A 12,747-nucleotide genomic window follows, 5' to 3' on the forward strand; every position below is an offset into this window, starting at 1 on the left:
GCTGATGGACTGGTTTGAAAGTGCGGTGCTCTCTGCTCGCTCCTGTCACACAGACAGCACCGTACAATATAACCCAGTGTTGGAGCTGACATCTACGTTAATAAAGATCATGCATTGATCTGCACCTTGAAGTACATCTTGTGGAAACAAGTGATCAGCTGCCACCTTGAATGATTCACGATCGAGTTAATTAAACGAGGCCCGGCTGCAGCTGAGCGGGCGTGTGACCGCTTTGAAAACTCTGAGGCATTCCTGTGATGGTACAATGAGTCTTTGTCTTACTGCGAGTTGCTGCCAAATCGTCCCCCATCTTCACCAAGGGTAGGCGAGGCACATCTGCTCCTCTTCCTCTCCCTGAATCCTCACCAACTGCTCAGTTTTAAGGTGGAGATAACCTGAAATTACCTCAGACATGCAAGCCTCCCTGAGCTTTTCCTGTGCTTACATTTCTCACGATATGATTCAAGGTCTGCCGTGGATACTAAGTAAATTCAGAAGCCAGGAGGGAGAGAAAACACCTGTAGCACGATGACCACGTTGACTGGTAAAGTGTAGCGCTGGCGCTCGGATGCATTCCTTTGAACTACAGCTCCCTTGGCAGGACATAACAGACAACTGATGTAACTTACTCCTCAGAGAAATGAAAAACAAGTTCTCCACAGAAACCAGACAAGCCTGCCGTTTATCTGTAGCTGACCTGAAGGGATGGTCAGAAACAAGAAGAACAAAGCTCAAGCACGCAGCCAATTTCCATCAAATTCCACACAAACTCCACAAATACTTGGAAAAATATTTTATTGAGCACAAACAGAAACAGGACTTAAGTTTCCACCACAGATGCCTACATCTCAGTCATCCAAAAGCAAAGCTTCCTGTCACTGCCGACCACACAGAGCGGCAGCGTCCGGTGCCAACTGAGGCCCGATCCGACGGTCACCGACCCGATCATCACCGGCTGTAACGACACAAGAGGTGCATGACGTGGGCTGATGGTTTGAAAGAACATTAAATTAAAAAATATATATATATATAAACCGACTGTGGAAAGCACACACAAACCTGCGGGTGGCCGAGATGGTGGATGAGCAGCTGAGTGTTGATCTTTCCTGGACATCCAGTGGTAGCAAAGAGGTTTTCATTGGCTCGAGACCACCTGGAGAGAAGGACAATGTCCTGAACGCTACAATAGAACTGTAGATTTACTGTCTGAAAAATAAAAGAAGTCCTCCTGAAATTTACTTGTGTTTGCTCATAAACATTTCTTCTGTGAAACCAACTGAGCAATGGGCGCCTCTGTAGCTAACATCAGAGATCCTTTTGAATAAGGATTACTGACTAATCAGATTTAGCCCAGAAACCAACATTCATGGACATTAAAAAGTTGGACTTTTTAGCCTTTTAGGCTTACGTCAGACCTTCCTCACCTGAATAGCCGTGCTTTATCAATGTGAGCCGGTCTTTTTTCTTGTGGGTAACTGCAAAGCAACAAAAACATGACTCAGATACATCCCACATCAATACATCGAACGGCATCAGCACCACGCGTCCTCTCACCTGGACCGAGTTATGTCCCAGATCAGCCAGTCGGTGCCTGACACCCCACCGACTTTGATTGTGTTGGTGAGGCACCAGTCGGCCGACATGAGCGGTTCGCTCTCCAGCGACAGGATGGCCTGCTGGGTGACCAAGTCGTAGAAACGAATGGTCCCCTTCTTCTCTGCCACCATTAACTAGAGAGCACAGAGAGGTTGAAATGTATCTATTAGGGATTTCACAAGACTCAATATTTCTGTACCAAGTTCATGCCTACATTCTGAAAACGGTACTTGCTTTGCTTGCTACCAAAGATAGCAGAGATGGATGGTGGGTGTACTAAGACCGATAGAGCTCAGCAGTGAGGTTCTATGAGTAAAAATCCCATTCATATTCCCCAAAGGGATTTGATTATGATCTATAATGTTGTAACCAACAGAATAGACTCACTGTGAGCCATGACACTGATAAATGATGGAACGTGCTCCTGTAGGAACCACAGGTCTGTATGATATCAACCTTGCTTTACCAATAATGTTGCAAAGACCCACAATCCTAAACTAATGTCCGGTTGATTACTGAGGACGAAACTTCAGAAACCACGTGAGAATCTGGGACTTGCAGTGGATTCTGGGATGAGTAGTTCTTTTTCAGTTAAATGTAATTACAGACAAAGTTATAGCTTTGCCCTTTTTTTGCTTTATTTTTTGATCCAAATCAAATCTTTTTATGGTCACGATACACCTTGTAGCTGGTTGACTTAGTTCAAGGCTAAAAACTTTTCATACAAGGATTTTCTGAAATGTGAATGAAGAAAATTAATGGAAAATTCACTTCCCAAGCCAGAGCCCTTAAAAAATTAGCAGTCCCTGTTGAGCTCTATGGAAGGCTCCAGTTTTTTGTCTTGGCCTCTGGTGAGTTTGTGGGCTCACTCACTCATTTTGGATTACACTGAATAAAATAAAAATGTTCATTTTGGAAATTTTGTTTCTTCTAAGTGTCAGAAAGAAGGACTATCCAGCCAATGAGACAACTGATCCATCCCTTGGTCGTCACATTCAGTTTCAAAACACCAAGATGGCAATGGCAAAACCGCTCATCTCGAGGCTTCAGAACAGGACTTTACAAATAAATGGACGACATCATGGTAGCTATGTCCACCTTTTATACCGTTTATGGTTTTTCTTGGAATAAAAATGGGTCATTTGGGGTGACGATGCACATAACTGAACACTGATGAGCTGCACTTAAGGCAAAAAAAATCTCTAAATCGTTACCTGACTTTAGAGAAGTAATTACAGTGCTATGAAAAAGTATTTACCCCTTACTGATTTCTTGATTTTTTTTGTATATTTGTCATACTTATATCCAGGCTCAAAAGCAGAGGTGACAGGGCCTTTTGAGTTGCAGCTCCTAATCAGCAGAACAACCAACTCTTTCACATAAGAGCTTCCCACTCACTACTTATTCTCAATCGCTTTCAGTTATTTAGGGATTTTCTTCTCTTTTATTTTAAATTGTGTTTTATGTTTTTATAATTGAGGTTTATGGTTTTTAATTGTGTGTTTTAGTGTATACTTACGGTCAACTTTATACAGTAAAAGCCCTGACATTTATAATGACAGTGGTTTAAAGATGTGGAGCTTTAGTCAAATATGCACTAGAATACAGTATGTAACATCCACCTTTAACTAATGATTAGAGTGTGTCCCAGCATGCAACAGTACAGAAAGTGGAAAATCACCAACAGACTTTAACAGCTGCAACAATATGAAAGGATTCAAGAAGAGAAGATATATTTTTTTGTCTCCTGCCCTCCTCGCTACATATCATCAGGCTTTTTGTTGTGGCTTTTTGGAACACTTTTTTCCCCACAGGTGTGCTTGGGCACCACACCAAGTCATTTCACGCCAAAATTTATATTTGAATGTTAAGCAGAATCTTTTATTTGGCTCATCTCATCACCCACGTGATGTTGAGTGTTTCAGGAAGCCTCGGAGAAGCAAGGGTGTCCATAATGTTAGCCTAACCTGTGGCTGCAACACATGCATATAACTCAGGGGTTTGACCTCAGACTCAGCATCCACCTCTTACCTTAAAAACTTCCTCTGGGTGCCAGCACACACTGATGCCAGGAGAGCGAAGCCTGAAAGTAGCACTTTCATTTCCATCCAGGTCCCACACCCTGCAGATATAAATTCACATGGACAACAAGGATTAAAATGGACACCAATAAAATGTAGCACGATCTCAGAGAGAGAGAAGGAGCAGCACATTTTTTGACCCACTTTGTTTTCAGAGTATTGGAACGGACACTGTGTTTGCAAGTGCTGTGAGAATTAATTACCAAAACCTGTATAGCTGTCTCATTATTGTGCAGAAGGTACAAAAAAAAAAAAAAAAAAAGAAAGAAACCCACAAGGCTCTAATCAGTTCTAATTAGTTCTGCTACGGATTGATTCAGTTTGACATGTGAACCGTCTTGGCCTAAAATCCAAAAACAAAATCCACTACCTCTTAATTAACAGCAAAGATGGGGCTTTGGAGTGCACGGCTAAAAATAGCACCAGCTTTTGAGCCACCCTTAGCGCTTACATAACATCTGAAAGAATTGACCTCCCAAAGGTTGCTTTCTTAGTACTGCTACATCACAATTACAATGGGACACACAGCCTTGGCTTTTGCTAATATAATGCCCTAAGTTTTCTCATTCCCATTAAGGCATGCAGTAATCTGCTACTTGGATCAGATATGGCTCAAAAAGCTGGATTAGACATCAGTTTCAAAATGCATTCTGTTCAATTACATGTGGTTCTGGGTCTGTTTGCAGTAGTTTGACTATTATCAAACTCACTCACTTGCCCCATGATCTTGTTCATGAGTGACAGGAAGGTAGAGCGTGACACTGAATGCAGATGTGGTGAAGAGAGCCTGAAGGTGAAGATACCAGTTGACCTACATTCCAATCCTCACCTATGGTCATGAGGTCTGGGTGAATGAACAAATAAACAAGGCTGAAATGGGTTACCGCCATGAGGTAACGCCGTGGGGTAAGGAGATTGGACATCTTGAGATCACCTGGAGTCGAGTTCCTGCTGATCAGGATGCCTCCCTGGAAAGTTTTTTGGACATGCCCAACTCGGGCGAAACTACTGAACTAAGCTGAGGTCTGGCGACAGTGGAGGCCATTTGAGGACCATGAACTCATTGTCATGTTCAAGAAACCAGTTTGAGATGATCTGAGCTTTGTGATGACCTATATTCTACTAGGGGTAGCCATCAGAAGATAGAGACATCGTAGTCATAAAGGGATGGACATGGTCAGCAACAATACTTGGGTAGGCTGTGGGGTTTATATGATGCTCTACCTCCTGAGCCACAGCCACCCCAAGAAGATCCCCCAAACCGTTCCACCACCAGTCTGAACTGTGGATTACAGGAAGGATGGATGGATCTGTGCTTTCATGTTGTGTAGCATGAAATTCGCAGAAGATCAGCAGTTTGTGAAATACTCGTCTGGTACCAACAACCACGCCGCGTTCAAAACCACTTAAATCACCTTTCCTCCCCATTTTGCTGCTTGAATCTTGAAGTTTGGTTAACTTTCTTTGTGAATGACTGGTTGTCGTTGCTAAGATGGCACCAGCAACGATACCAATTAAGGCCAGACTTGTGAATTGTGTCTTAATAATTCCCAGTTTCTCCCTCAGTGTTGGGAATATAGCATTTGATTGGTGCTGATATCAGCAGATACACTAAGCCAACATATCAAAACTGGAAAAGTTGGATCCATGCATCTCTAATTCCCACGCACCAAAATCTTCTTTAAAAGGGCTTTAGTCTTTTCAACTAATCTGCAGCTTCGTGCAAGACATGCCTGGCTTTCACGGCAGAGGGCTGGTGAGTAAATAATGGGTAGCGTGTTTTCACTCAAGTTCATGGTTGCTCCTAATCTGCAGCAGTGTACAGTTGTCTTCATCCTTTTCCAGGGAAAAGGGTCTCTTTTCTCAGATCTGGGCCTTCAGCTTTGAAGACAGAGACTTATACTGGACAGAGAAAACGCCAGCCTCATGTTACACTGAGCAATGACAGTGGGAGCAGAGGAAGGCGAGTGGGGGTGGGGGCACCACTCTCGCCTGAGTCGGCGTTACGCTCCACTCACATTACAGCAAATGTTTCACAGTGGGCGGCCCGCTGTCATTCATTTTCTGTGGAATACAGCATAGGGCGGTGAAGCGCACGTCAGCTGGGGAAGAGCGGCAGAGAGAAGTTGAACAGCATCCTACTTTATGCAAATGAAACAGAGAGGCCTGCGAGGATTAGCACCAGTCTTGATTAGAGTATGGCTCCAACAGCTAAATAAGATGTATGATCGCAAAAGCAGCTCAGCAACACCACGGATGTAATGAATCACTTGGACGGAGAGAGCTGCGGTTCCTGAGACCTGGATCTATGGTTAACCACATCTGAACTAGAAGAAAAGGTGGGGACGGGGGCACAGGGAAGGCTGCAAGTGTTTCTGGGAATATAAAACAAACGCTTGTGAAGCATGGGAAGGCGCTGACTGATGAGGTCATGCAGAAGACATCATGTAATAAAGTACCTCCAAAGACTATCTAAATGTCAAGTGTGTTGTTGGAGAGATTGATGTCCTCAGCGGTGTGGTGTAGGGGAGGATATGCCCCGTCTCAGATGAAGACCACAGTAAACACTCAACTTTTCCTGCCTCGTCTCCCTTGCAGCAGGATAGGGTCCTGTCAAAACTCTAGTCTCTCCTCTGCCCACGGGCAGCCTGGGCCTCCATTGTGGAGAACGAAAAGAGGGGGGAAAAAAAAAAAAAGAGAGAAGAAAAGAAAAGAGAGGAAAACCCCCCCAAACCACATCAGGAAAACAACGACTAAACCCTATTCTTTCAGACCACTAGCCAAGCAGAGCTCAATTGCACGCTACACCACCAACGGCCAAACTGCGGTCAACCGCTCTGCCCTTCAAATGGAGAGCGCTGGCTCCCCAAAAAAACATAACCTCTGCCGAATGAGGTGAAAGACATGAGACATGAAAACACGCGTGACCGCTTCTGATAAAACACTGTAATTGCATAACACTACATCAGGCAATAACTCTCCGCTGTACAACAACAACAGAGATGGAAAGGACATCTGAAGTTATATGAGTGCGAAAACAACAAAGTCGGAGCATTGTGGTTTGTCAGGGTTTCCAATAAGTGGAGGCAACGGGAAATGCTGTTATCACTGTGTGACCTGATTTGTTATAGAGAGCAGAGTAAATAATCAAAAGGTGACTCTGGAAGGAGAGAAATGCCAATTCTATCCCTGAAGGGTCACCTAGCATGAGGTCTGCATCAGCATCTCTTCTGCTAACCTGACTGAATTTAGCTCTGAAACACTGACATTACCTGCAAAAAAAAAAAAAAAAAAAAATCTTTGTTAAACGCTAACTTGCAAGCTAGTAGAGAGGCTAAAATTGTAACATAAAATAGATGGTTAAATAGAAAACATACAGTACTGTGCAAAAGTCTTATTTCTTTAAGTAGTCTTCAGGAACAGTTCTCCAGGCTTCTTGAAGGACATTCAGAGCTCTTCATTGGCTGTTGGCTGCCTTTTGTTCTGTTCTCTGTCAAAATGATCCCACACTGCTTCAGTAATGTTGAGGTCCCGGCTCTGGGGAGAGCAATCCGTGACTGATAGTGTTCCATTGTGTGTTTTTGTATCCAGGTATGCTTTCACTGCACTGGCAGTGTGTTTGTGATCATTGTCATGCCGAAAAATTAAACTGTTCCCAATCAGACCCTTTCCACATGGCGTCGCATGATGGATCAAAATCTGATGGTACTTTTCTGCATAACTCCATCAATTTTGACAAGATCTCCAACACCACAGAGCCTCCACCGTGTTTTACAGATAGCTGTAGACAGGTTGTAACTCTTTCCTCTGCGTGTGACAATTTGAACCAAAAATAATCGACACATGACTTTCAGATACTGTTCATTTGCGACTGATAGGTTTTTTTTGTTTTTGCTTTAGGTGTAAGAGATGGCTCAAAACTAGCTGATTGGCTAGTAACTTGGGATTGTCAATTGCTACACGCTTGAAATGGCTCAAGGATTTACAGTCAAATTTAACTGAAAACAGGAAAAAAAGGCAGAAACGTCCAGTTAGTCGAGTCACGCCGGGTAAAAATAATCAGAAAAGTTAGGTACAGAATGCAAAAGGTGACACGAATGCACCCTCGAGACAGAAAAACAACTCGGAAAGTTGGAAAATTTTGGTGAACGACTTGTTTAGTTGTCTAGGTCACACAGCCAGAAACAATCAAATGTCTGAAATGCTTTATAGCAATAATATTTCCACAGATTCACTAACTTAAAAGCGAGTGAACACCAAAGAGTCGGAAAAACAATTTCCTAATTGCCCTGATTATTTATTTTTAAAATGGTAACAGCAATGCAAACCTGTCCAAATCGCCATAAACTGCTACAAATTCATCAGAATATCCACCTTTATGTAACTACAAGTGTTAAATAAGGTCATTAGAATGTATTCAGAACATGTTGGGTGGGTTCACAGAGGGTTATTTGAACTAATCTTATAGGGCCCAAAAAGGTTGGGAACCAGTGATCGAGGACAGGCTATCATACTACTGTAATTCCCATCCACCCCCCCCCCCCCCCCCCCCCCCCCCTCACACAACATAAGGGATTGAGGAAAAAACAAACGGATTATCAGGGAGAACAGGACATACTACTTTAAACCATACACATAATGCAGCAGCAGCAGGTGTGTGTTTTCCCCAAATCCTCTCAGGACCCTGCAGTGTACCCTTATGATCTCTAGGTGGCACCCCCCCCCCCCCACCACAAAAAAAAAAAAAAATCTCCATCTTCACTGACACCATGAACTGTTTAGACTACATAAAGCAAGCTCCTCTGAGGAAGTGGAGTCTGGTTCCCCACCTTGATACTGCAGCGTCAGGTTGCATACTGGCAACAGCAGAGGTCCCACAGCTGCAGGGGACAATGATGACAACACTAAGCAAACTTATAGTAGAGGCCCTCCAGCCAAAGCCAACAGAGTGATGGAGAGGTCATGAGCCTATGCATGCAGATACAAACCTCCCTCCCTTTCTTTCCTCCTCTCATATCGAGGCTCAGTTTGTGTGGGCTGACTGGAAGGTCGTCTTCTGTTAACTTGATCTATCCCTTGTTGCGCCTCTGTCTTCCTCCTGCGTCCCATATTTTCTCAACATGACAGAATTTAAATCTTTCAGCAGATGGCGCGCACTCCTGTTTTCCCTGGCCGCTCGGCGGAGGGAGGGGAAGAAGAGAGTGGAGGAGACTTGTTTAGATGTGGATGGACAGGCCAATCGCCATGTTGGTGATGGTCAAAAGGCTCAAAACTGACCAGCTACAGAGCTCCAGTGTGGCTGAATTAAAACTATTCCGCAAAGAGGAGTGGACCGAAACTCCTCCACAGAGATGCGAATGACACAATGCCAGTTATCACAAATGCTTGATTGCAATTCTTGCTGCCAAGGGTGGCACAACCAGTTATTAGGTTTAGACTAAACTTTTGGTTGTGGCTCCCAAGTCATTGCTCTGAAAAGTGGCTGATCTTTGCCTATATGTGGATGGATGCTTCATCTCACCATCTCCAGAGGTCTGTAACCTGGGTGACTCTCCACTTTCATCACAGATCAGATCCATCTCTAAATCTACCTTCCACCACCTAATGAACATCTCAGTCATGACTTTATCACCTCCTGCTGGACTGCTGCAATGGTGTCCTGTTTGGTCGGCCTAACAAAGCTCTGTAAGAGTTGCTGTATGTCCGCTTTAAGTCCTGGTAACACATCACCTCCACCGACTCCCAGTCAAGTCCCATATGTCCTATAAAATCCTTCTCCTCACCAACAAATCCCTACATGCCCTTGCTCTCCAGACCTTCTCTCCTACACCCCATCTTGGACTCTGCATTCCTCAGTTAAAGGCTTACTCTCCACTCTCACACCAGACTGCAGTCCTTTGGGAACAAATCCTTTAGTGCTGCTAGAACTGCTCCCCTGTGAGATCCACAGTGTCCCATCTTGGGACATCTTTACAGAGCAATTGAAATATCACCACTTCACTGAGACCTTTGACTTCTGACTTTTTTGTGAACAGCGACCTTGGGTTCCTTGAAGGACATTATATAAATCTGAACCATTATTATCATCAGACCTGGAAGCTAAGACTGTCTTATATATACAGTCTACATTTGGGTCTGAAAAAATAAGCTAACACTGAAGTGCCCTAAACTTGTGTTCTTTCTAATGGCCAGCGGGTGGCGTTACAGTAGCTATGCCCATCTTTTATATACAGTTTATGGTCTTCATCTGACTGCATTTTTTAGTTTAAATAAAACATTAGAGTTTCTGTGCTTATATCTCGCAAGAAATCTAGCCTCACAATGTTACAGGGGTTGTCCCTGCAGTGACCCCAGCTACTGACACTTTTTTCCCCTCCTCTCGCCTTAATTGAAAAGGAAATTTTGGGGACCCTCTTATGACTCCCCCCACCCCACCCCCCACCCTTAGAGAGAGGAAAATCTTTCTGCAGCTAATTGGATTTCCATATTTAACCAATTAGCTAGAAAAGCTACAAAGCAGCTCTGTGCTTACGCACAGTCACACTGGAGCATGTTGTGCTTAGCATCGTGTTTCACTGTGGAAACACTGTCAGGACTTTCTGCACCATTAACAGAGAACAGAACTGAAAATCAGAAGCTGGGAACACAACGCGCACACACACATGGAAATAAAATGGCTTGGACCTGCAAGTGTGGTCATCACTGACGGAAGCAATTTGTTTCCCCTCCGTGGGCTCGAACACCAAATGGTTAATGTAGCTGGTGTGGCCCTCCATCACCTTGGGAACAGCATGGGGAAAAACAATGCAAACAGAAACAGAAAACACAGACTTATTAAGCTGGTAAATGAATGTTTTCTAGCAGTTTACTACACTGGTGGAACGTTTGTGTGTGTGTGCAGCTCTATCAGAACATCAGCACCAAGCAGGGAAAGTTTGATGCCAAATGACAACCACCGTTGTGGCCAATGTGCTCCAGATGTTGCACTACCTTGACTTCATGCCTATCCTGAAGATCAGAAGTCAGCAGGCGTAGCTTTCGGTCAGCTGCAGCTGTGCACAATCTGCAAAGAGAGAATATAAAAGCAAAGACCAAGCATCAAAACAGAGTCAGACCAATGACAGTCGACATCATGCAACCACCTAGACTGACACCTCTGGATGAGACTATCAGTGTGTGTGTGTGTGTGTGGTAAAAACTTGGATGACGATCAGTAGAAACGCTGCCAGGGAGATTCTGATTGCAAGCTAAGATAAACACGTAGAAAAACAAGAATCCTCACGCCATTTGTGCACGCCTCTGTTCAAAAAACCCGTGCAGCGCCAGGCAGAGGACTTTCCCTCTAATCAGTCCTCGTATATACCAGTGCCTGCAATTATTCACACAATTACACTAACTCACTTATGACAAGAAAAACACACACATATCACCAGAATAAACAGACAGCGGTTCACACATTTTCAAGTGCAGGCACAGATGGATTTGGCATGATGTCACTACAAACAGTCCTAACGTGCTCCAGGGTTTTACTGCTACAGTAGATTAGATTATATTAGGATAGATCCTCTAAACCTACGTATTAGTGTTTGTTGTAAAACATGGAACACACGCTGGCATTTTGCCTTTTTTAAAATTAAATGTCAAAGCCATTTCCATTAAATAAAAAGGGAAACTCCAGTGAATTTTAGTTTTGTTGATATAAACTCACCCTCTCTTGTGCCATCATTTTAACTCCACAGAGACTGAAACAGGACGGGTTTCCGAAAGTGGAAACACCTTTGAAGGGTTTGCTTGAGTGAAAATTTGAATGCAGAATCCGGGCTTATTGTTTTACTTGGAAAAAAAGGTGAAATATTTAGAGAGTACATATGCATATGTGTGTTTTTATCCTTTTATCTTGTCCTCATCCCAGTTGCAAATAGCCATCTTATCATGGTGGAGGGGTTTATGTGTCCCGGTGATCCCAGGAGCTATGCTGTTGGGAGCATTTGCTCCTGGTAGGGTCCCTCAAGGCAAATTATCTGGTCCCTCATCCACGACCAAAGAGCGATTCAGACAACCCCTATGAACAAAGGACCAGTTTACTCTGCCCAGGATAGTGTTACCGAGGCCCGGGCCTGCGGAGGGGACTCGAGGGAGAGCACCTGGTGGCAGGGCCTATGGGGCCCAGTTGGATGCAGACCCGAGAAGCACCCTGCCCCCCCTTCTGTGAGCCCACCAACCTCGGGAGGCACTGAAGGGGTCCGGTGCTATGCGAGTTGGGCAGAAGTCATGGGTGGAGGCCCTGGCAGCGTGATCCACAGCTACTTTCCCAGTCTCCTCATGATCCCAGGCACCATGTTGTTGGGGGCTGTAACTTTCTGATACAGCATGAATAAAACCTGAACATCATTTTATAAAGTTATGGTTATTCTCAGTGCCAGAAAGGGTCAGTTTGTCCTGAGTCTGGCCCAGGATATGCCGGAGAGCTTATATCTCTCAGCTGACTTGAAAACACCTTGGTGTCCCCCCCTAGATAAGCTGAAGGAGGTGGCTGGGGAGATCAAGGTCTGGGCTTCTCTGCTTAGACTGCTTCCCCTGTGACCCGGATAAGCTGTGGATGGATGGCTCTTGTCTTGATTTACAGCTAGTATTAAGTTAGCTTAGAAAGAAGATTTTGTGATGAAGCCTCGAGTCGAGCACTTTTGACGCTGCAGTGGTGAATGGGTGGATCCAATGTCCACTGGCACTCATTGTCGAAAGACTTGTGATTAAAAAGTCGTAGGCAAACGCACAACCTGGATAATCCTCCTTTCTGACCCTAAGAAGAACCATAATTTTAAAAAATGAAGTTCATGTTTCATTCACCAGAAACTGGTGATTGAGCCCATAAAGTCATCAGGGAAGGATTTTAAGATCGTGTGTTTTTGTTTTTTTAACTCTATTCAGTCTCTCTTACATAACCAATACTACAAGAAGAAAGAAAAAAAAAGCAAGTTTGGCTTGGCCTATCCATCCATCCATCTTCATTCCCAGGCCAGCTGAGAGCGATCTCTCCAGCATCTCCAGCAAGAACCACCTCAGCTGGCTC

The 12,747-nt window shown here is 44.2% G+C and overlaps 1 protein-coding gene across 4 annotated transcripts in view; it reads right to left on the reverse strand.

Moving 5' to 3' along the window:
- Positions 1 to 778: 778 nt before the first annotated feature.
- Positions 779 to 12,747, reverse strand: part of nup37 (nucleoporin 37) — a 33,964-nt gene continuing 21,995 nt past the window's right edge. For all 4 annotated transcript variants that reach the window (XM_030720136.1, XM_030720137.1, XM_030720139.1 and 1 more), the window contains 7 exons: positions 10,668 to 10,740; positions 10,362 to 10,456; positions 3,628 to 3,718; positions 1,555 to 1,730; positions 1,425 to 1,475; positions 1,060 to 1,153; positions 779 to 955 (listed from right to left, as the gene is read on the reverse strand). In XM_030720136.1, the coding sequence (XP_030575996.1) occupies positions 842 to 955; positions 1,060 to 1,153; positions 1,425 to 1,475; positions 1,555 to 1,730; positions 3,628 to 3,718; positions 10,362 to 10,456; positions 10,668 to 10,740 (694 nt within the window). In that variant the 3' untranslated portion in view covers positions 779 to 841. The remainder of the gene's footprint in view (positions 956 to 1,059; positions 1,154 to 1,424; positions 1,476 to 1,554; positions 1,731 to 3,627; positions 3,719 to 10,361; positions 10,457 to 10,667; positions 10,741 to 12,747) is intronic.

Source organism: Archocentrus centrarchus, chromosome 23, assembly GCF_007364275.1.
Source record: "Archocentrus centrarchus isolate MPI-CPG fArcCen1 chromosome 23, fArcCen1, whole genome shotgun sequence".
Classification (NCBI taxonomy): domain Eukaryota; kingdom Metazoa; phylum Chordata; class Actinopteri; order Cichliformes; family Cichlidae; genus Archocentrus; species Archocentrus centrarchus.